At 47.2% G+C, this 23,602-nt stretch overlaps 1 protein-coding gene across 2 annotated transcripts in view; it reads left to right on the plus strand.

Annotated features, from left to right (window-relative positions):
* The first annotated feature begins 5,301 nt into the window (after positions 1-5,301).
* mark1 (MAP/microtubule affinity-regulating kinase 1) overlaps positions 5,302-23,602 on the plus strand; it is a 72,688-nt gene continuing 54,387 nt past the window's right edge. For both annotated transcript variants that reach the window (XM_056281082.1, XM_056281083.1), the window contains exon 1: positions 5,302-5,573. In XM_056281082.1, the coding sequence (XP_056137057.1) occupies positions 5,523-5,573 (51 nt within the window). In that variant the 5' untranslated portion in view covers positions 5,302-5,522. The remainder of the gene's footprint in view (positions 5,574-23,602) is intronic.

The following is a 23,602-nucleotide window of genomic DNA, read 5'->3' on the forward strand; positions in this document are numbered from 1 at the left end:
TGATTCCAACCACAACCCCCACACCCTCTTCGCCACTGTAAACAACCTCCTCAAGCCCCGTGCCGATGCCGTCTCCAACTCTACTGCTGAAGAATGCAACTCATTTCTCCAATTTTTTGCAGACAAAATCGCTGCTATCAACAAATCACTGTCCCCTGCGTCTGACTCAGCAGCACCTACTCCGGCCCCTCTTCTCCCCATTCCTCTTGACCTCCATACCCCTCCTCCTGATCGCCGCCTCTCCCGGTTTGTTCCAGTTGCCCCTACCACTATCTCTGAACTCATCAGCTCATCAAAATCCACAACCTGCTCCCTTGATCCCCTCCCCACCCCCCTACTGAAGAAATGCCTCCCTGCCCTATGCCCCTACCTCACCAAACTTCAATTCCTCACTGTCCCACGGAATTGCCCCCTCTTCCTACAAAACTGCAGCTGTCACCCCAATTCTCAAGAAACCTGGTCTTGATCCATCCTGCCTTAACCACTACTGGCCAATTTCCAATCTCTCCTTCCCCTCTAAAACCCTGGAACGCATTGTCGCCACACAACTCCAAACCTACATACACTCCAACAACCTACTTGAACCCCTCCAGTCTGGTTTTCGCCCACTCCACAGCACTGAAACTGCACTCCTTAAAGTACTTAATGACCTCCTCACCTCTGCTGATACTGGAGCCCTTAACATCCTCATCCTCCTCGACCTGAGTTCAGCCTTCGATACTGTGAGCCACAGCATCCTGCTCACCAGACTGAAAGATGTCGGTATTAAAGGCACCGTACTCAGCTGGCTCCAGTCTTACCTCTCCAACAGGTCACACTTCATCTCACTTCACAACGACTCCTCTGTTCCATCCACAGTCACACAAGGGGTTCCCCAAGGTTCTGTACTCGGCTCACTCCTTTTCATCATCTACATCCTCCCTCATGGTCAGATTCTCCGCCATTTCAACTTGGACTTCCACTGTTATACTGATGACACCCAGATATACCTCAGCATCAAATCCCCTCACAATCCACCCCTCTCTCACATCGACTCCTGTCTGTCTGCAGTTAAAGTCTGAATGCAGCAAAACCTCCTCAAACTCAACAGTGACAAAACTGAACTCCTCTTCATTGGCTCCAAGTCCACTCTCAGCCAAATCAGCAACCTTGCACTCACCATCGATGATACTACTGTCTCCCTTTCCCCCCAGGCATGCAACCTTGGTGTGATCCTTGAACTCACCCTCTCCCTTGAGCCACAAATCCGCCAAATGGTCAAATCCTCCTTCTACCACCTTCACAACATTGCAAAAATAAGATCCTCTCTCACACGCCCTGCTGCTGAGATACTGATCCATGCCTTCATCTCCTCCCGCCTTGATTACTGCAACTCACTCCTCTATGGCATCAGTGCTAGCTCTATCAAGAGACTCCAATTGGTCCAGAACGCATCCGCCCGACTTTTAACTTTCACCAAATCCTGGCACCACATCACCCCAGTCCTAAAAGACCTCCACTGGCTACCCATCTCCCACCGGATCAATTACAAAATCCTGGTTCTTACTTATAAAGCCCTTCACAAACTGGCTCCCCCATACCTCACCGACCTTTTCTCCCCCTACCAACCCTCTCGGTCCCTCAGATCCACCTCAGCCTCCCTTCTCTCTACCCCCAGGTCCAACCTCCGCAGTTTTGGTGACCGAGCCTTCTCCAGGGCAGCTCCCAGGCTCTGGAACTCACTTCCCCAAATCATTAGAGACTCCGAATCCCTCTCACTCTTCCAATCCCGTCTCAAGACACACCTCTTCTCCATTGCCTTCTCGTGCCCCCCCCCCCCGCCCCGTCCGCTCATACACCCCTGGTCTGGGGCAGGCTGGGGACTGAGCGCTTCACCTGCATCTGTGATTTATGTGATTTATGATGTTTGTTTTTCTTTCCCTTATATCTTTCCAAGTCGGAGAGTACTGTTGGCGTCGTCTGTGGCTGCCGCTTCTCCCTCTCGTAGCCCCCCTTCCCATCCACCCCTGTATGTCTGTGTTATGTTCATCTGTCGTCTTGTTTCACTCCATTTATTGTAAAGCGACTTCGAGTACTTGAAAAGCGCTATACAAGATTGACTTATTATATACATCCTGCCCCTTTGCCAAGTCATTCAAAATCACATTTACCATTTTTATGCTGATGACACTCAGTTATACATGCCATTAAAACCCACAGTTCCTAGCGCCCTTGCAAATCTCACAACTTGACATGACATTAAATCCTGGATGTCTGAAAAAAAAAGTTTTGGAATTTAATGATGATTAGTCTGAGGTCATTCTGTTCGGTCTCCCAAATTCCATCAGCCCTTTTGGTACTGATCTTGGTGGCTTGTCAGGTAGTATTAAGCAGGCTGCTAGGAATCTTGGGATAATATTTGATGCTAACCTCAGGTTTGATAATCAAATCAAACATGTTGTTCAATCATGCTTTCTCCAGCTCAAGGTAACCTCCAAAATTAGCTCATTTTATCTATTGCCGATCTGCAAAAAGTTGTACATGCTTTTATCTATTCTCGACTTAATTACTGCAACGCACTTTACTCCGGTATCAGCAAGGGCTCTGCACCGTCTGCAGTTGGTACAAAATGCTGCAGCTCAGCTCATTACCAGGACAAAGAGGCATGACCATATCACGTCTGGACACTGCTTGGCATCCTGTTCTTCATAAATTCTATGTCCATTATAATTCTGTTATCCTCTTTCAATGTTGTATTATGTAAATTGCGTGAACACAACATCCATTGCACGCTGTCCATTTTGGGAGAGAGGTCCTCCTCTGTTGCTCTCCCTGAGGGTTCTTCCTATTTTTTCCTCCCTGTTAAAGGGCTTTTTTTTCAGGGAGTTGTTCCTTATCCGATGAGAGGGTCTAAGGACAGGATGTTGTGTTGTTGTGAGGCAAATTTGTAATTTGTGATATTGGGCTATACCAATAAAATTGATTTGATTTGATTTGATCCTGTGCTTGTCTCCCTACACTGGCTCCCTGTTCTATTTCGAATTGATTCTAACATTTTATTGCTCAATTTTAAGGCCTTAAACAGTCTTGCTCCTACGTACTTTTGTGATTTATTGACCTGATATACACCCTCTCGACCATTAAGCTCCGCAGATGAAGCCCTGCTGGTTATTCCCAGGTCTCGGTTTGCCACAAAGGCTGACCGGGCTTTTGCTGTTGGAGCCCCCACACTATGGAACTCTCTTTCTATTGAACTAAGACAAACCAAGTCTCTATCATCTCTTCTCATCATCAGCCGCTTCTCCGGGGTCGGGTCGCGGTGGCAGCAGGCTATGTAGGACACTCCAGACGTCCCTCTCCCCAGCAATGTCGTCCAGCTCCTCCTGGGGGATCCCAAGGTGTTCCCAGGCCAGATTGGACATGGAGTCCCTCCAGCAAGTTCTGGGTCTACCTCGGGGTCTCCTCCCAGTTGGCTGGAAAACCTCCAAAGGAAGGTGCCCAGGAGGCATCCTAATCAGATGCCTGGACCACCTGAACTGGCTCCTTTCAACGCGAAGGAGCAGCAGCTCTACTCCGAACTCCCTCCGGATGTCCGAGCTCCTCACCCTATCTCTAAGGCTGAGCCCAGATACCCTACGAAGGAAAGTCATTTCAGCGCCTCTAGCGTCTTTTAAATCTCGTCTTAAAACTTTTTTTTTGTGAAAGCTTTTACAAATGTTTGATATTTGTTTTTATTTATTCATACTGTTTTTATTTTTACTCTTATTTGGTCTTATTCTTATCTTCGCCTTGTCTGGTTTTATTTCTTTGTAAAGCACTTTGTGACTTTGTTTTAGAAACGCGCTATATAAATACACTTATTATTATTATTACCATCCTGTAAACCTTCCCTTTAACTCTTGCTGGTTCCCTTCTGTCACAAATCACTCCTGACACTCTTCTCCACCCACTCCACCCTGCCTGCACTCTCTTCTTCACCTCTCTCCTGCACTCCCCGTTACTTTCAACTGGTGACCCCAAGTATTTAAACACACCCACCTTCATCACCTCTACTCCTTGCATCCTCACCATTCCACTGTCCTCCCTGTCATTCACCCATAGGTATTGCGTCTTGCTCCTCCTGAATTTCATTCCTCTTCTCTCCAGTGCATACCTCCACCTCCCCAGGCTCTCCTCCACCTGCACCCTACTCTCACTACAGATCACAACGTCATCCGCGAACATCATAGCCCACGGAGACTCCTGCCTGATCTGGTCCGTCAACCTGTCCATCACCACTGCAAACAAGAAAGGGCTCAGAGTCGATCCTTGATCACCACGGGTGTCTTTCCTTAAGTCCTCGAGGATGCTCCTTCACACCGTGTTCAGCAGGTAAACCAGAGTCTAATTAGGTTTTACAACTGACACGACTCGTCAAGCTAATTGACTACCTGCCAGTGTAGACGTGACAAGTGTCTGGATGCACGCTCAATAATGCAGGTAAGGAACTCCCAGCAAGTCCCGGGGCTGGACCATCTTACCCAGAAAGTCCCGGGGCTGGGCCATCTTACCCAGAAAGCCCCGAGGCCGGACCATCTACCCAGAAAGGGCCGGTGTGGGTGAGGGACTTTGTTCCAGCCAAGCAGTTACACACCCGTGCCTCCTCATCCAGTTCCTCAGCAAAGACTCTGCTGGTTGATGAGTGGGATCAGGTGTGTAACTGCTTGGTTGGAGCAAAAACCTGCACCCACACCGACCCTTTCTGGATTAGACTGCCCACCCCTGGATCAGTTCATCTGTGAGGAGAACTGAATTCAGAACCGGATGGAGAACCTGAATAAACGACAGTTGTCTCCGAGACGAGCCAGGGAAGTTCCGACGCATGAAAGGCTGTATGGAGGGGAAAGAAACGAGTGCTGGAAATGGCTGATGATCCGGATCGAGAGTTCGATCGTTTTTACATTTGGTTTGGAGGAGGAGGATGATGTGGTGATGAAGAGGAGGGGCGCACACCTTTTTTTTTTTTTACCGAAACACGTCACTGGATTTTTTTCCCTTTCTTTCTTGTGTTTTTTCTCTTGAGGGTTCATCTCGGACCGGGTTCCTTGTCCAGTGACGTCACTGAGGATTCACGCAGCGGAATTTCCCCCCAAAATTTTCAAATTTATTCTTTACATGAAAAAAAACCAAAAGCCTCTGAAAGCCCGACCGGCTCCGGTTCGTGTTTTTGTCGGTTCGCTGTACTGACGGAGAAGTGGCTTGGGAGTGTATCCTCCTCCTCCTCCTCCTCCCTCCCCATCAACATCAACTCCTCCTCCTCTTCCTCCGTATCAATGCCGGACTCCTCCGCTCCCGCACGGACTCCGCTGCTCTCCGTTTAGCCGCGGCCCGCGGGGGCGCATCGCAGCCGTGTGCCGGCCTCCGCCCCAGTCCGGTCCGGTATGCCGGGCTCGGTTCGGCCGGTCGGCTCGGGAGTCCCGCCGCTGTGAAGAAGTAGAGTCGGAAGAAATAAGACCGCCTCCTGCCGCCGCGCAGCGCTGCGCTCCGCGGCCTGGAAGCACAACATGTCGACCAGAACGCCATTACCCACACTGAGCGAGCGAGAAACCGAACACGTAAGTAGTTCTGGTGCCGCTTTGTCCACTTTTATTCGGGGTTCTGTGCGAAATGGGGATGTTTAGGCGGTCCAATGGCGCCGGTTCGAAACGGGATGGTCGGGGCACGGAGGGGGGAGAGGCGATGCCCGGCGGCCGCTGCAGGCCACCGGGGCTGCGGAGCGGAGCGCCGCGGTTCGGCGCGTCCGGGTCCACTCCGTTAGTCGGGTCGTGTTTGTTGAGCGGTCCAGAGTCGCTTGGAGAGTCCCGTCTCCCTCGTGTGCTGGCGGCCCGCGGGGTTCTGCTGGAGACCAGCACGGCAGTGAACCGAGCCAGCGCTCGTCGGTGGTGTCGGTGTGATGCGCCGCTTGCTCCGCTCACGGAACCAGAACTCAATGAAAACCCTGTTGATCAGACAGCAGGCGGGACGGCCGTCGATCAGGCTCATCGATCAGGGCTGTCTGTCAGGTGTCCTCGCGCTGGATGGACAACAAGTAGTTTTGGGATTTCAGACTAAACTTTATGAGGCTGGTCGTCCAGGAAGTCTTCCGGGACTCGGGTCACATCCCGGTCCAGACCTCCATGAGGATGTGATGGGAACAGTATGTCATGGTGTGTTAGTCTGTACCATGTGTATCAGTAAGTACTGGGGTACTATGGTAGTACTGTTAGAGGTACTGCTGTCTGTGTACCATGTGTACCAGTAAGTACTGGGGTACTATGGTAGTACTGTTAGAGGTACTGTTGCCTGTGTACCATGTGTATCAGTATGTACTGTGGTACTATGGTAGTACTGTTAGAGGTACTGCTGTCTGTGTACCATGTGTACCAATATGTACTGTGGTACTATGTTAGTCTGTTAGAGGTACTGCTGTCTGTGTACCATGTGTACCAGTAAGTACTGTGGTACTATGGTAGTACTGGTAGAGGTACTGGTGCCTGTGTACCATGTGTACCAGTATGTACTGTGGTACTATGGTAGTACTGGTAGAGGTACTGGTGTCTGTGTACCATGTGTATCAGTATGTGCTGTGGTACTATGGTAGTACTGTTAGAGGTACTGCTGTCTGTGTACCATGTGTACCAGTATGTACTGTGGTACTATGTTAGTACTGGTAGAGGTACTGGTGTCTGTGTACCATGTGTATCAGTATGTACTGTGGTACTATGTTAGTACTGGTAGAGGTATTGGTGTCTGTGTACCATGTGTACCAGTATGTACTGGGGTACTGTGTTAGTACTGTTGTCTGTGTACCATGTGTATCAGTGTGTACTGTGGTACTATGTTAGTACTGTTAGAGGTACTGTTGTCTGTGTACCATGTGTATTAGTGTGTACTGTGGTACTATGTTAGTACTGTTAGAGGTACTGTTGTCTGTGTACCATGTGTATCAGTATGTACTGTGGTACTATGGTAGTACTGTTAGAGGTACTGGTGTCTGTGTACCATATATACCAGTATGTACTGTGGTACTATGTTAGTACTGTTAGAGGTACTGGTGTCTGTGTACCATGTGTATCAGTATATACCGTGGTACTATGTTAGTACTGTTAGAGGTACTGTTGTCTGTGTACCATGTGTACCAGTATGTACTGGGGTACTATGTTAGTACTGTTAGAGGTACTGTTGTCTGTGTACCATGTGTACCAGTATGTACTGTGGTACTATGTTAGTACTGTTATAGGTACTGTTGTCTGTGTACCATGTGTACCAGTATGTACTAGGGTACTATGTTAGTACTGATAGAGGTACTCTTGTCTGTGTACCAGTATGTACTGTGGTACTATGTTAGTCTGTTAGAGGTGCTGTTGTCTGTGTACCATGTGTATCAGTATGTACTGTGGTACTATATTAGTCTGTTAGAGGTGCTGTTGTCTCTGTACCATGTGTATCATCAGTATGTATTGTGGTACTATGATAGTCTGTTAGAGATACTGTTGTCTGTGTACCATGTGTACCAGTATGTACTGTGGTACTATGTTAGTACTGTTAGAGGTACTCTTGTCTGTGTGCATGGGTATCAGTATGTACTGGGGTACTCTGTTAATACTGTTAGAGGTACTGGTGTCTGTGTACCATGTGTATCAGTATGCATTATGGTACTATTTTAGTCTGTTAGAGGTACTGTTGCACTATGTACCATGCGTATCATCAGCTATGTACTGTGGTACTATGTTAGTACTGTTAGAGGTACTGTTGTCTGTGTACCATGTGTATCAGTATGCATTATAGTACTATGTTAGTACTGTTAGAGGTAGTATTTAGGGGTATGGGGTTGATACCAGGTTAAAGCAGAGTATTGGTACCTTAAGCCATGAGAAACATGTCATAAGAAAACTAAATGTCTTGATTTGTTGCATGTTTGGCAAATCTTCTTCTTTTACTTTTGGTACTTTTGATACTTTTGGTACTTTGATACTTTTGGTACTTGTAATGGTTGAAAAAAAAACTACCTCAACTATTTTGCTAATTAACCTCAAACTAACGGTGTAGTATGCAGTGTTCACAGCAGTAATGGGTTGGACTGGTATTCGGGGTCAGTACTGAAAAGGGGGTATTGATGCGTCCTTGTTATCGTGGTCATCATTAGCGGAATAAGAAAATATTGAAACACTTGATTATCAAAGTATTATGTTGTGTAATACTGTATCGATTCTCAAAAACACTGTAGCGATGTTTAATTAATACTTTACATGCAAAGGCTGATGGCAGACAGTGGTTCATGTTGTGTTGTGTGTAAAACCCTGACCCCGGGGACCCTAACCCCCGACCGCTAGACAGCAGTGTTGTCATCTACCTCCACCGTCTGACTCTTCCACTCCAACGCAACAACGTAAACTGAGACAGGAAGTAGCGTAAACTGAGACAGGAAGTAGCGTAAACTGAGACAGGAAGTAGCATAAACTGAGATGGGAAGTAGCGTAAACTGAGAAAGAAGTAGTGTAAACTGAGACAGAAGTAGCATAAACTGAGACAGAAGTAGTGTAAACTGAGACGGAAGTAGCATAAATTGAGAAAGAAGTAGTGTAAACTGAAGCAGAAGTAGCATAAACTGAGACAAAGTAGTGTAAACTTAGACAGAACTAGCGTAAACTGAGACAGGAAGTAGCGTAAACTGAGAAAGAAGTAGTTTAAACTGAGATGGGAAGTAGCGTAAACTGAGAAAGAAGTAATGTGAACTGAAGCAGAAGTAGCATAAACTGAGACAGAAAGTAGCGTAAACTGAGACGGAAGTAGTGTGAACTGAAGCAGAAGTAGCATAAACTGAGACAGAAAGTAGTGTAAACTGAGACAAGTAGCGTAAACTGAGACAGGAAGTAGTGTAAGCTGAGATGGGAAGTAGCATAAACAGACAGAAGTAGCGTAAACTGAGACTGGAAGTAACGTAAACTGAGACGGAAGTAGCGTAAACTGAGATGGGAAGTAGTGTAAACTGAGACGGAAGCAGCGTAAACTGAGACAGGAAGTAGCGTAAACTGAGAAAGAAGTAGTGTAAACTGAGAAGTAGCGTACAGAAGTACTGTAAACTGAGACTGGAAGTAACGTAAACTGAGAAAAAAGTAGCGTAAACTGAGACAGGAGTAGCAAACAGACAGGAGGTAGCATAAATTGAGACAGAAAGTAGTGTAAACTGAGACGGAAGTAGTGTAAACTGAGATGGGAAGTAGGGTAAACTGAGAAAGAAGTAGTGTAAACTGAGAAGTAGCGTAAACTGAGACAGAAGTAGTGTAAACTGAGAAAGAAGTATTGTAAACTGAGATGGGAAGTAGTGTAAACTGATACAGAAGTAGTGTAAACTGAGAAGTAGCGTAAACTGAGACAGAAGGAATGTAAACTGGGACAGGAAGTAGAGTAAACTTAGATGGGAAGTACCGTAAACTGAGAAAGAAGTAGTGTAAACTGAGAAAGAAGTAGCGTAAATCCAGACGAAAGTAGTATAAATGGAAGACAGGAAGTAGCGTAAACTAAGAAAGAAGTAGTGTAAACTGAGATGGGAAGTAGTGTAAACTGAGACGGAAGTAGTGTAAACTGAGAAGTAGCGTAAACTGAGACAGAAGGAATGTAAACTGGGACAGAAGTAGCGTAAACTGAGACAGAAGTAGCATAAACTGAGACAGAAAACGTAAACTGAGACGGAAGTAGCCTAAACTGAGAAAGAAGTAGTGTAAACTAAAGCAGAAGTAGCACAAACAGACAGAAAGTAGTGTAAACTGAGACGGAAGTAGCGTAAACTTAGATGGGAAGTAGCATAAACTGAGACGGAAGTAGTGTAAACTGAGAAGTAGCGTAACCCGAGACAGAAGGAATGTAAACTGGGACAGAAGTAGCGTAAACTGAGACAGAAGTAGCTTAAACTGAGACAGAAGTAGCATAAAGTGAGAAGTAGCGTAAACTGAGACAGAAGTACTGTAAACTGAGACTGGAAGTAACGTAAACTGAGACAGAAGTAGCATAACCTGAGATAGAAGTAGCGTAACCTGAGACAGGAAGTAGCGTAAACTGAGACAGGAAGTAGCGTAAACTGAGACAGGAAGTAGTGTAAACTGAGAAAGAAGTAGCGTAAACTGAGACAGAAGTAGCGTGAACTGAGACAGGAAGTAGCGTAAACTGAGACAGGAAGTAGTGTAAACTGAGAAAGAAGTAGCGTAAACTGAGACAGAAGTACTGTAAACTGAGACTGGAAGTAACGTAAACTGAGACAGAAGTAGCATAACCTGAGATAGAAGTAGCGTAACCTGAGACAGGAAGTAGCGTAAACTGAGACAGGAAGTAGCGTAAACTGAGACAGGAAGTAGTGTAAACTGAGAAAGAAGTAGCGTAAACTGAGACAGAAGTAGCGTGAACTGAGACAGGAAGTAGCGTAAACGGAGACAGAAGTAGCGTAAACTGAGACAGGAAGTAGTGTAAGCTGAGATGGGAAGTAGCGTAAACTGAGACGGGAAGTAGTGTAAACTGAGACAGGAAGTAGTGTAAACTGAGACAGAACGTAGCATAAACTGAGACAGAACGTAGCATAAACTGAGACAGATGTAGCGTAAACTGAGACAGATGTAGCGTAAACTGAGACAGGAAGGAGTGTAAACTGAGTCAGGAAGTAGCGTAAGCTGAGACAGGAAGTAGCGTAAACACAACGAACACAGGCCTATGAAATCACGGTATATCGCCTTGCTTACAGTGCCACAATATATTGAATCGTAAGCCCCGTATCGTGATACATACCATACGGCCAGGTTCTTGTCCATACACAGCCCTCGTCTTCATGTCTTCCAGACTGTCCATCACTCGCTCACAGTGACAAATGATTTACAGTCACTTCCTCCAGCAGACTGAATGAACTCGATACAGCAGGCTGGGTCTATCATTGGACCCAAGCTGGCCAGAGGAGGAGGAGGAGGTGGAGGAGGAGGACAGAATGCTGGCTAAACTATTAGACAACACTTCCCGCCCTGCACAACATGTCAGCCAAGCTAGGGAGCAGCTTTAGCAGCAGACTCGCTCCACCTGCTGGTTTAAGCAGCGATGCAGGAGGTTGTCCCTGCGTCGCTGCTGTCAGACTTGACAGTTCACCTGCTTCTGCAGGCCTACTGACGCTCAACTGCTCCTGGACCAACTTGACTTTACACAACACTTACACCTTTATTTAGTCCTGTCTGTTGTCTTTTGTCTTTTAATGTATGTAGCTGCTATGACGTTTTAATTATCTATCTGTCTGTCTGTCTGTCTGTCTGTCTATCTATCTCTGTCTGTCTGTCTGTCTGTCTGTCTGTCTGTCTGTCTGTCTGTCTGTCTTTCTGTCTGAGCCTCCTGTCTTCTCTGTCCACTAGTAAGATCTGTTTTATGACTTAGTGCACTTATAAACACAACAGGGTGAGATGGAGACATGCATGTTAAACACACACACACACACACACACACACACACACACACACACACTCAGTCACATGATAACAACCTGACTAATTGTATCATGATGGCGTTTGCATCTGTAACTACAGGGACAGATGCCTCTCTGTCTCTCTGTCTGTCTCTCTGTCTCTCTGTCTTGCTCTCGCTGTCTCTGTCTCTCTGTCTGTCTATCTGTCTGTCTGTCTTGCTCTTGCTGTCTCTGTCTCTCTGTCTCTGTCTGTCTATCTGTCTCTCTCTCACTCTCTCTCTGTGTCTGTCTGTCTCTCTGTCTGTCTGTCTTGCTCTTGCTGTCTCTGTCTCTCTGTCTCTGTCTGTCTATCTGTCTCTCTCTCACTCTCTGTGTTTGTCTGTCTCTCTCTGTGTCTCTGTGTCTCTCTGCCTGTCTGTCTCTCTCTCACTCTCTCTCTCTGTCTGTCTGTCTGTCTGTCTGTCTGTCTGTCTGTCTGTCTCTCTCTGTGTCTCTGTGTCCGTCTCTCTTTGTGTCTGTCTGTCTATCTCTGTCTCTGTGTCTCTCTGCCTGTCTCTGTCTCGCTCTCGCTCTCTCTCTCTCTCTCTCTCTCTCTCTGTCTGTGTGTCTCTCGCCCCAAGTATTCTAAATGACTTGATGGACAGAGTGTGGTTCTCACACTGCAGGTCAACAGACCAGCAGTGTGTCTGCAGGCAGCATGTGAACCAAACAATGAAGCCGTTACTGTGTTCAGCTGACCAGTCAGTCCAGGTTTCATGTCAGCGGTGATTCAGACACAGACAGACTGGCGGGCGGGCAGGCAGACTGGCAGACAGGCAGACTGGCAGACAGGCAGACTGGTGGGCAGGCAGGCAGACTGGTGGGCAGGCAGGCGGGCAGGCAGACAGACTGGCAGGCAGGCAGGCAGGCAGGCAGACTGGCAGGCAGACTGGCAGGCGGGCAGGCAGACAGACTGGCAGGCAGACTGGCGGGCAGGCAGACTGGAGGGCAGGCAGGCAGGCAGACAGGCAGGCAGACATACAGACAGAGAAAGAGAGACAGACAAGACTGTTCACGTTAACCAGACCAGCTCAGAATGACAGACGTCTGTCTGTCCTCCCAGTCACATCAGTACCTCTACAAAAGCTTTTTATGTAGGAGGTTTGTTTTGGTCAGTATTCGTATTCCTGTTAACACATGTGTATTACTGCAGTGTTGTGTTAGAAACGCTGGATGTAACTCACAGAATTCAGTAAGACTTCTACATCACATGGAAGGGGGACAAGTCAGCTGGATGCTTTGTGCTGCTGTCACAGAGTTCAACACTAAATGGGCGATGGAAGCAAGCTTGCTGAATAAAAAATTAGTGGATGTGTGTCTTCATCTTAGCTGGTTAATCTTTTGTGGTGGCAGCTGAAGTACGGACACATGATGTAGGACAGTTTTATTCACTTAAACACATCTAACGGAAACACAAGTAAATCACTTTCTCGTTTGTGCAACTTCAGAAAAGTTTGCTTCGGACATGCTGGACAGGTGGACGCATAATGTCTTGTCAGTCCAGCTGGTTTGTGATGAGGATGATTATTATTTTATCTATCGACCACACTGATGGTCTAAGTCTGCACTGTTCAATCAGTAATGGGTGGATCGGTACGTGGCACCGGCTGATCGTTCTGGGAACCGGTTTATCCATAATGGTAATGTTGCTTTTTGACTCTTGGATGTTGGCTCCTCGAGATGTACTGATGCAGAGCTGTAGAGCCACTAGAAGACGGAGTGATGCTGTAGAGCCACTAGAAGGCGTACTGATGCTGTAGAACCACTAGGAGACGTCACGATGCAGAGCTGTAAAGCCACTAGAAGACATAGTGATGCAGAGCTGTAAAGCCACTAGAAGACATAGTGATGCAGAGCTGTAGAGCCACTAGAAGGCGTACTGATGCAGAGCTGTAGAGCCACTAGAAGACGTAGTGATGCTGTAGAGCCACTAGGAGACGTCATGATGCAGAGCTGTAGAGCCACTAGAAGACGTAGTGATGCAGAGCTGTAGAGCCACTAGAAGACATAGTGATGCAGAGCTGTAGAGCCACTATAAGACGTAGTGATGCAGAGCTTTACAGCCACTAGAAGGCATCATGACGCAGAACTGTAGAGCCACTAGAAGAAATAGTGATGCAGAACTGTAGAGCCACTAGAAGACATAGTGATGCAGAGCTGTAGAGCCACTATAAGACGTAGTGATGCAGAGCTGTAGAGCCACTAGAAGACGTAGTGATGCAGAACTGTAGAGCCACTAGAAGACATAGTGATGCAGAGCTGTAGAGCCCCTAGAAGACATAGTGATGCAGAGCTGTAGAGCCACTATAAGACGTAGTAATGCAGAGCTTTACAGCCACTAGACGACGTAGTGGTGCAGAACTGTAGAGCCACTAGAAGACGTAGTGATGCAGAGCTGTGGAGCCACTAGAAGGTGTAGTGATCCAGAGCTGTAGAGCCACTAGACGACGTAGTGATGAAGAACTGTAGAGCCACTGGAAGACATAGTGGTGCAATGCTGTAGAGCCACTAGAAGACGTAGTGATGCAGAACTGTAGAGCCACTAGAAGAACGTGAGCTGGATTTGACCCATCACATGGTCGTTTAACCCTGCCAATGATGGCTTGTTGCCATCTCACAGCTGACGAACTGATAAAAAGACCAGACTCTCAGGAAATGACATCATCATTGTGAGACTCAATATTGGAGTCAATCAGCTGGTCCAGCCTTGCTTCAGAATGTGTAAAATGTGATGAGCTTGACAGTAGAACAGGTGAACCAAAATAATTTACTGTCAGATAGGAAAAGTGTTAGAATGATTTCATAAAAAAAAGTACCCAGGTAGGAGTACTGATATGAGAGTGGGATGATGGGTGGTGTTGGGTGGGGATGTTGACCTGGGTTAATGGGAAGGAAGTCTCTCAGTGGTCCCAGCAGCAGGACTAGTGATCCATCATGTTTCCTCTGAAGAAGACTTCATACTGGTCTTTAGAACAGACACTGAGGAGAGGTGGGGCATGATCTCCATCTGACCTTCAGCTCCCTGTGTGTGTGTGTGTGTGTGTGTGTGTGTGTGTGTGTGTCTGTCTGTCTGTCTGTCTGTCTGTCTGTCTGTCTGTCGTTCTCTCTGCTGTTGGTTCACGCTGTTCCAGCTGATGACCCAGCCCTGCCTTGAAGCTACACATACACACCCTCTCTCTTTGTCTCTGCCTGTCTGTCTCTCTCTGTCGCTCTCTCTAGCTGTCTCCGTCTGTCTGTCTGTCTGTCTGTCTCTCTCTTGCTGTCTCTCTGTCTCTGTGTCTGTCTGTCTGTCTCTGTCTGTCTCTCTCTTGCTGTCTCTCTGTCTGTCTCTCTGTCTCTGTCTGTCTGTCTGTCTGCCTGTCTGTCTCTCTCTGTCGCTCTCTCTAACTGTCTCCGTCTGTCTGTCTGTCTGTCTGTCTGTCTGTCTGTCTGTCTGTCTGTCTCTGTCTGTCTCTCTCTTGCTGTCTCTCTGTCTGTCTCTGTCTGTCTGTCTGTCTGTCTGTCTGTCTGTCTGTCTGTCTGTCTCTCTCTCTTTCGTCTGTCTGTCTGTCTCCACCTATCTCTGTGGACAGAGTTGACACAGCCTGTCATCTCTGGGCAGCAGATCTGCCTGTGTCGGCCAGTCTCTATGGCCAAGCTGTGATCACTGAGTCTGTACATAGTCAGTGTCTTCCTCAGTTTCTGGTCAGTCACGGTGGTCAGATAGTCTGCCATTGTGTACCGTCTGTTTAGAGCCAAATAACATTGAAGTTTGCTTTGAGTTTTTGTGATAGATGACCAGTGGTTAATTTAATGTTCTTGTTCTTTAGCTATAAGATGGTGTGACGGCTGTCCTGATGACTTGTGCTGTTGGCTGAGCTGAGCCTCAGGACCAGCTGGCTGAGGTGACTCCTCACTTTGTTCTCCTCTTGGTAATTGAGAGCTTTGTGATGGTAGGAGTCTGGGTCACTTGCTTTTAGGTGTTGGTAGAATGTGATTGCTCTTTTTTGCATTGTTATTAACAGGGGAAACTGGCCCGGTTCTGCTCAGCATCTATTGTTGGGCGTGTTCCTGTGGACTCTGAGAATGCTCCTGCAAGTCTCAGTGTGCAGGGTTTCCATTGGCTGTTTGTCCCGTTTTTCAAAGTCTTGATTTACAAGAGGACCCCACACTTCACTACCACATAATAAAATTGGTTCATTTGTGGATTTGAATATTTTGAGCCATTTTCTGACAGGTACATCTATGTTTGAAGACTTTTTATAGTGTCCCCTGTGTTGTCCACACATTGTGTATACTGTCCTGGTCTTAAGGGTAATTTATGAGCCGCCTTCATTAAACCTCTAAATTAAAGCAACTTAATTTAATTTTAAACCCCAAATCTATTCTACACGAAGAAACAAACTGTCAGTCATCACAAACTGTGACTATCTGGGTTTTCCCTCTTCACAGTGCAGAAAGACTGCATCTAATCAGTGGACACCACTCGTTTTTATTACAACATACCTGTCACACTTGTTTTCTTTACTAAAGTAGAGGTTTATCATTATAATTTTTATTATTATTATTATTATCATACAAATGTCCTTTAACTTCATGCCATAATACAACATAATGAGCGGGCCCATTCCTTGGGCCTAGGGTTAGAATGAGGTAGAAGTCTGTTTGATGGATAGTGCCTTTCTTAGGATATGAGATGTTCCAAATAGTGCCATCTTCTGGAGTTCTTTTATTCTAATGTTCCCGGGATCCGTTGGGTGTATTTGTCCATCCCTTTGTTTACAAGTCCCAGGGCTCCTATCACTACCGGTACTGTTGTGGTTTTCATTCCCCGTATTCGTTCAGTCTGGATTTCAAGGTTTTTATATTTGGACAGTTTTTCAATTACTTTTAATGAGGTGTTCCTTTCAGTCAGGATGGACATGTTGATGAGTAGGCAGCTTTTTTCTTTTTTGTTCTTGATGGTGATGTCTGGTCTGTTGGCCTTTATCTCACGATCTGTCTGTATTGGCATGTCCCATAAGATTGTGATGTCGTCTTTTTCTGTTGCTGTTTGGGGCTCGTGCTCGTACCGTTTGTCTTTTGTGTTGGAGTTGAATTCTTTGCAGATGTTCCAGTGCAGGTGTGTGGTGGCCTTGTTGTGTCTTTGTAGGGATTCAGTTTTGGCCAACTCAGGGCACCCTGCCACCATATGGGCAATGGTTTCCTGGAATTGACCACATATCCTGCACGCTGAGTCTGTGCCATCTTTGAGGATTTTGCTCCGGTAGTAACTGGTCTTGATGGCCTGGTCTTGGGCAGCGATGATAAAGCCTTCTGTTTCGGATTTCAGCCCGGCTGTTTTGAGCCATTGGTTGGTCATATGTTGGTCTACATCTTTCTCACCTACTCTTTTTGGGTATTGCCCCTGCATTTGTTTCCCTTCCCATTTTTGTTTCATTTGTTCTTGGGCATGACACTTTGCTTTTTTTTGTAGAGCCATTATTATTATTATTATTATTATTGCTTAAGGTACTGCATAGGTGTAAAACTTAACTTTTTAGCAGGAGATAGTACTTGTATAGCCTAAGAAAGTAGCAGAAATGTGCAGAAAGTAGACAATCTTAGTACCCTAGTGGTGTACAGCTTTCATGGAAATATGAACGTTTCACTGTTTGTAATGTTGGGGTGACTGTAGGAAAAGTCATCGCATTTCAGGTTGAAGAAACATCACATAGAGTCTTTTCTCTGCTGTCCAACACTGTTATGGGTCATTTTGACCCATAAGACAACAGAAGGGGTGTAGAAAGCCCTTCTTCCCATGTCTCTCAGATCATTAATGTTGAGATTGATATTTCCTGTGGAGTTGATTATGAGTCCCAGATATGTGTAGCTGTGTGTGTGTGTTCTATGTCGGTGGGGCCTAGTAAGAACCTATTTGGGTTTCCCTGACACCTGGGTCGTTTCTGGAAGACCATAATCCTAGTCTGTTTCAGATTAACTGTCAGCGCCCAGGTCTGACAGACGTTTTGCAGATTACATTACATTACAGTCATTTAGCCGACACTTTTATCCAAAGCAATTTACAATAAGTGCATTTAACGTAAGAAATCAGGAGAACTACTAGTCATCAGAGGTCATAAGTGCATCTATGATCCAGATGATCCAGTTGCTGTTGTAATGCCTCTTTAGATGGAGCTAATAATATTAGATCATCTGCAAAAAGTAGGCATTTAATTTGTGTGTCAGAGAGGGTGAGACCAGGGATATCTGATTGTTATAGAGATGTTGCCAGTTCATCAATATAACTGTTAAACAGGGTGGGGCTGAGACTGCAGCCCTGTCTCACACCCCTACTTTGGGGGGGGATCTATTTCCATATTGGCAGTTTTCACTGCACATTTATTATTTGTATATTGTTTTAATTATGTCATATGTTTCCCCCCCCTACACCTTTTTAATTAATTCAGGAACAGACCGTTATGCCAAATTGAGTCAAATGTTGTTTTTTTCATCTCTACAAAGCAAGAGAAGATGTTATCCTTTTTTGGTGGACATGTTTATTAATGAGGGCGTGGAGGGTATAGATATGGTCTGTAGTTCAATGTTGTGGTGTAAAACTAGTTTGACTCTTGCTCAGGACATTATGTTCACTGAGGAAGTCTTGCAGTCGGCTTTTTAGGATGCTGCAGATGCCTGGGTAACTGCTGGGGTCAAATTTATTTCCATTTTTAAAGATTGGTGTGACATTTGCCTTGCTCCAGATTTCAGGGAAATGTCCAGTGCTCAGAACGAGGTTGAATAATTTTAATATGGCAGTGTTGAACTTATGGTTGCTAAATTTCAGCATTTCATTTAAAATACCATCAGGACCACTGACCTTCCTTGGTTGTAGGGCCTGGATCTTAACCTGTAGCTCTTCTTCCATAATGTGGTAGTCTAAAGGGTTTTGATTGTCTTTAATGGTTGATTCTAGGATTTGTAGCCTGTTGAGCTCATCTCTCTGTCTCTGTCTCTCTCCCATCCCAGGCGAGTTAAGGTGGAACGGTATGAGGAACATGTAGCGGCGTGTTGGCGACCGTCTCTGTTGTACAGAATAGAAAGTTTTAAATATTCACTGATCACATTACCGTTCAGGTTTTATTGCCAGGACACGTGGATGTGAAGACAATACTTTAAAGAAGAAAATAAAAGAATGTGTTATCTCTTGAGTGGTAGGCCAAGACTGTTTAAGAGTGTTTATGGAGATATGTAACTAACATCCTGCACTAACATGCAAGATCTGACTTGCATGTTAGTGCAGGATCATATCTAATAGATAGCAGGGCTCTACTGTACAGTTTTCTTACGTTTTACTTTGATGTATTATGAAGTGTGGTAACATGTGAGGTGATGAGGTGTAACGTGTCTGTGTTTCTAGTACTAAGTACTCACTTAAGATGAGTTGTGAGATCAGTTGCAGATGGCGCAGCCTAATGTCAGTCTTGCAGCACTCTCCTCTCTCTCTCTCTCTCTCTCTCTCTCTCTCTCTCTCTCTCTCTCTCTCTTTCTCTCTCTCTGTTCAGTTCAATTCAATATTTGCTTTATTGGCATGACATACGTTTTTGTACATATTGCCAAAGCATTGTAAAACAACAACACAACAATGATTGCAATAACGGCAACAACAACAATGATTATGATATCAAACAACAACAATAGCAATATCTCTCCCCCTCTCTGCGTCTCTCTCCCCCTTCTCTGCCTCTCTCGCTCCCTCTCTCTCCCTCTCCCCCCTCTCTGCCTCTCTCTCTCTCTCTCTCTCTGACTGACAACTCTGACCCCACAGCAGGTATGGCCTGGTACCTGGGCTCCTCATGTGGGCAATGTGCACCTGAACCACGTCAACTAGACGGCGTCGACAGCAATCAAACGCACACAGCACGACCCACATCGTAAATTACCAACTGACAAATAAGGCAGATGACAACAAACTTTTTTTTTTTAAATTACATTTTAGCTTTGGTAGAGACAAGAGAGTGCAGAGCAGAGGTTGAAGAACTGAACATTCTCTTGACCCCATTCTTTTAATGCAGAATAGAATAGAACTTTATTTGTCATTGTACAAGTACAACGACATTTGAAAGTGCCTATCCCAAATAAGAAAGACATTTGGCGAGGGCTGTTACCAGTGTCCTGATGTCTGCAAACAAGCATGTGTCATCACCTGTTCAACATCCAAAAGGGAGTTGAATCGAGTGCAACTGGACTTAGTATATATCCGTGAAGAGGTTTTGCCTCTCATCCAAGAGCCTTCCTCAGTTCTGCCTTTCTGACTAGACCAAGCTAGTCTGACTAGACCAAGCTAGTCTGACTGGCTGCTGATGAGACTCAGATATTGAGCCTCTAGGAGTCGTTATCAGAGCTATAGATATGAGTGGCTCTCTACACAAAAGAGCCTCGCACTTGATTCAACTCCTTTGGAGAACCATGACGACCTGGATGAATGAGAACAATCACAGACACACCTGTTCAACAGGATCCATTCTCTGCATAGGTTAGCAATTTGACTTAAACCACACATTTGTTCTTGGGCTGCAGAGGGGCTCAACATGCCGTAGCTATTTAAACTCAGCCCAGAACTAGATGATCACCCAAAAGAGAGAAACCCAACCTTTTAGAGTGGCAAATACATGTTATAACTGGTTTACATACTAAAAAGGGTTAAAATGAGAGTAAACTTCATGTTGTATAGTGGCTCCACTTTATGTAGCCTGTGTTGATGTGAAATATTTACCTTAATATTCCGTTTTTTCTCTCTCTCTCTCTCCCTCTGGCCTCCCGCCTCTCTCCTGCTGCCTCCCTCTCTCCCCCCTGCCTGTCTTCCCCTCTCTGCCTCTCCTCTCTCTGCCTCTCTCTCTCTCTCTGCTGTCTCCCCCTCTCTCCCCTCTCCTCTCTCCTCTCCCCCTCTCTGCCTCTCTCTCTCTCCTCTCTCTCTCTCTCTCGTCTCTCTCTCTCTCTCTCTCTCTCTCCTCTCTCTCTCTCTCTCTCTCTCTCTCTCTCCCCTCTCTGCCTCTCTCTCTCTCTGCCTCTCTCCTCCCCTTCTCTGCCCTCCTCTCTCTCTCTCTCTCTCTCTCTCTCTCTCTCTCTCTCTCTCTCTCTCTCTCTCTCTCTCTCTCTCTCCCCCTCTCTGCCTCTCTCTCGCCCCCTCATCTGCCTCTCTCCTCTTCCTCTCTGCCTCTCTCTGCCTCCCCCCTGCCTGTCTTCCCCTCTCTGCCTCTCTCCCCCTCTCTGCTCTATGTCTCTCCCCCCTCTCTGCTTCTCTCCCCTCTCTGCCTCTCTCTCTCTCTCTCTCTCTGCCTCTCTCCCCCTCTCTGCCTCTCTCTGTCCCCCTCTCCCCCTCTCTGCCTCTCTCACCCTCTCTCTGTCTCTCCTCCCCCTCTCTGTCTCTCTCCCCCTCTCTGGCCTCTCTCTGTCCCCCTCTCCCCCCTCTCCTGCCTCTCTCCCCCCTCTCTGTCTCTCTCCCCCTCTCTGCCTCTCTCTGTCCCCCTCTCCCCCTCTCTGCCTCTCTCTGCCTCTCTCTGTCCCCCTCTCCCCTCTCTGCCTCTCTCCCCCTCTCTGTCTCTCTCTCTCTCTGCCTCTCTCCCCCTCTCTGCCTCTCTCTGTCCCCCTCTCCCCCTCTCTGCCTCTCTCCCCCCTCCTCTGTCTCTCTCCCCCTCTCTGTCTCTCTCCCCCTCTCTGCCTCTCTCTCTCTCTGCCTCTCTCCCCCTCTCTGCCTCTCTCTCTCTCTCTCTGCCTCTCTCCCCCTCTCTGCCTCTCTCTGTCCCCTCTCCCCCTCTCTGCCTCTCTCTCTCCCCCTCTCTGTCCTCTCTCCCCCTCTCCCTCTCTCTCTGCCTCTCTCTCTCTCTCCTCTCTCTCGCTCTCTCAGTCTCTCTCTCCTCTCTCTCTCTCTCCTCTCTCTCTCTCTCTCTCTCTCTCATCTCTCTCTCTGCCTCTCTCTGCCTCTCTCCCCCTCTCTGCCTCCTCTCTCTCTCTCTGCCTCTCTCTCTGCCTCTCTCCCCCTCTCTGCCTCTCTCTCTCTCTCTCTCTCTCTCTCTCTCTCTCTCTCTCTCTCTCTCTCTCTCTCTCTCTCTCTCTCTCTCTCTCTCTCTCTCTCTGCCTCTCTCCCCCTCTCTGCCTCTCTCTCTCTCTCTGCCTCTCTCTCTGCCTCTCTCCCCCTCTCTGCCTCTCTCTCTCCCTCTCTGCCTCTCTCTCTCTCTGCCGCTCTCCTCTCTGCCTCTCTCTCTCTCTCTGCCGCCCTCTCTCTGCCTCTACTCTCCCTCTCTGCCTCTCTCTCCCCCTCTCTGCCTCTCTCCCCCTCTCTCCCCCTCTCTGCCTCTCTCATCTCGCTTTCTCACACACACACAGACACACATTGTACATGAAGCCAGTAGGCGAGCTCACTGTGAGGTATCTCACATGAGCTTGCTAACGTACGCTGTCGTCGCTGCTTGCAGATGTTGTGTTAAAACGTCGCTTTTAGCAGCCAGAAAAACGGCTGATCAGGAGCACCGACCGTTGCAAGAGACATGGACATGCGACTACTTCTCCACTGAACGTTATGCGTTCAGGAGCTGTGTGTGTGTGTCGGCCGTGTGTGATGGCCTGGCGGCCTGTCCAGGGTGTCTCCCCGGGGGCCTGCCGCCCAGTGCCTGCCTGCTGGGATAGGCTCCAGCATCCCCGCCACCCTGAGAGCAGGACAAGCAGTTCAGATCATGGATGGATGGCTTATCTGTCTAATTAGCAAGGAAGAAGTTGCCGTTCTACACATGCAGAGGAGGAGGATGACCGGTTCAAAGACGACACGGGGGAGGGAGGCAGCACCTTTCATAAAAGTCTGTCCTGCCAGCAGAACTGTTTTCACAAAGCCCCACGAGACTGTGTGGCAGCTGTCAGAGCTAGCTAGGTGGTATGCGAGGCGGTCGGAAGGCTGGCAAGCCGTTTACGAAGGGCAGTTTCTGAGAGACCACACGCTGGCTGCAGGTAGTGAATATGGTTTGCCTGGAGAAGGCATCTTTATTCAGAAACGTCAGTCTCAGCCCAAATACAACAGACCAGCGAGTTGTCGGGCGACATTTACAGACAGTTGTGCACTAAAACAAACGATTTCACGCACTTGATGAAAGCACAGATGTAAAGGACGACGCTCAGCCCCACTATATTTGTGAGGGTATCGATGAGCGTTTTGAATTAACAGAGCAACTGCTGACTTCATGTCCAGTGCAAGGGAAGACTACAGCCACACTCATAGTTCAGGTGCTGTGCAGCACAACTGAAGGTGCCGGTCTACCCTGGAATACATGACTGGAACCGCCGCTGATGGTGCCCCGTCAAAGATAGGAAGAAAAAATGGGCTTGTAGCACAGATTCAAAGAAAGTTGGAGGAAGAGGAGGTAGATCCCACAATGCATTGCACTGCATCATTCACCAGCAGGCAGTCTGCAGCAGATGCTTGAAATGTGAGTGTTGTGACTGTTGTGGTGAAATGCATGAATCACATCCCATTAATTTGTTATTATTATTATTATGGTTATTATTGTTATTATCAAGAGGGTTTACAACCCCGTCAGTTCTGTGTGTTTCTGGAGGAAATGGATGCAGCATATGGAGGAGATGGGTTGTGCTTCACAGAAGTGCGCTGGTTTATTAGGGGCAGTGTCCTGAAAAGGTTTTTTGAATTGAGGGAGCCGATCAGAACTGATGATGATGATGATGATCAGAGAATTCATGAAAGAAGGCAGACTACATGTTCCTGAGCTTGATGGTCCCATATGGCACATGGATGTAGCTTTCTTAGTTGATATCACAACCTAATATTCCGCGGATACAAGCGGCCGAAATGAGTTTCCTCCGTAGGGAGTCTGGGCTCAGCCTTAGAGATAGGGAGAGGAGCTCGGACATCCGGAGGGAGCTCGGAGTAGAGCCGCTGCTCCTTCACGTCGAAAGGAGCCAGTTGAGATGGTTCGGGCATCTGATTAGGATGCCTCCTGGGCACTTTCCTTTGGAGGTTTTCAGGGCACGTCCAACTGGGAGGAGACCCCGGGGTAGGCCCAGAACTCGCTGGAGGGACTACATGTCCAATCTGGCCTGGGAACATCTTGGGATCCCCCAGGAGGAGCTGGAGGCCGTTGCTGGGGAGAGGGACGTCTGGCAACGACC

Source organism: Lampris incognitus, chromosome 5 (assembly GCF_029633865.1).
Source record: "Lampris incognitus isolate fLamInc1 chromosome 5, fLamInc1.hap2, whole genome shotgun sequence".
In the NCBI taxonomy this organism is placed as follows: Eukaryota; Metazoa; Chordata; class Actinopteri; order Lampriformes; family Lampridae; genus Lampris; species Lampris incognitus.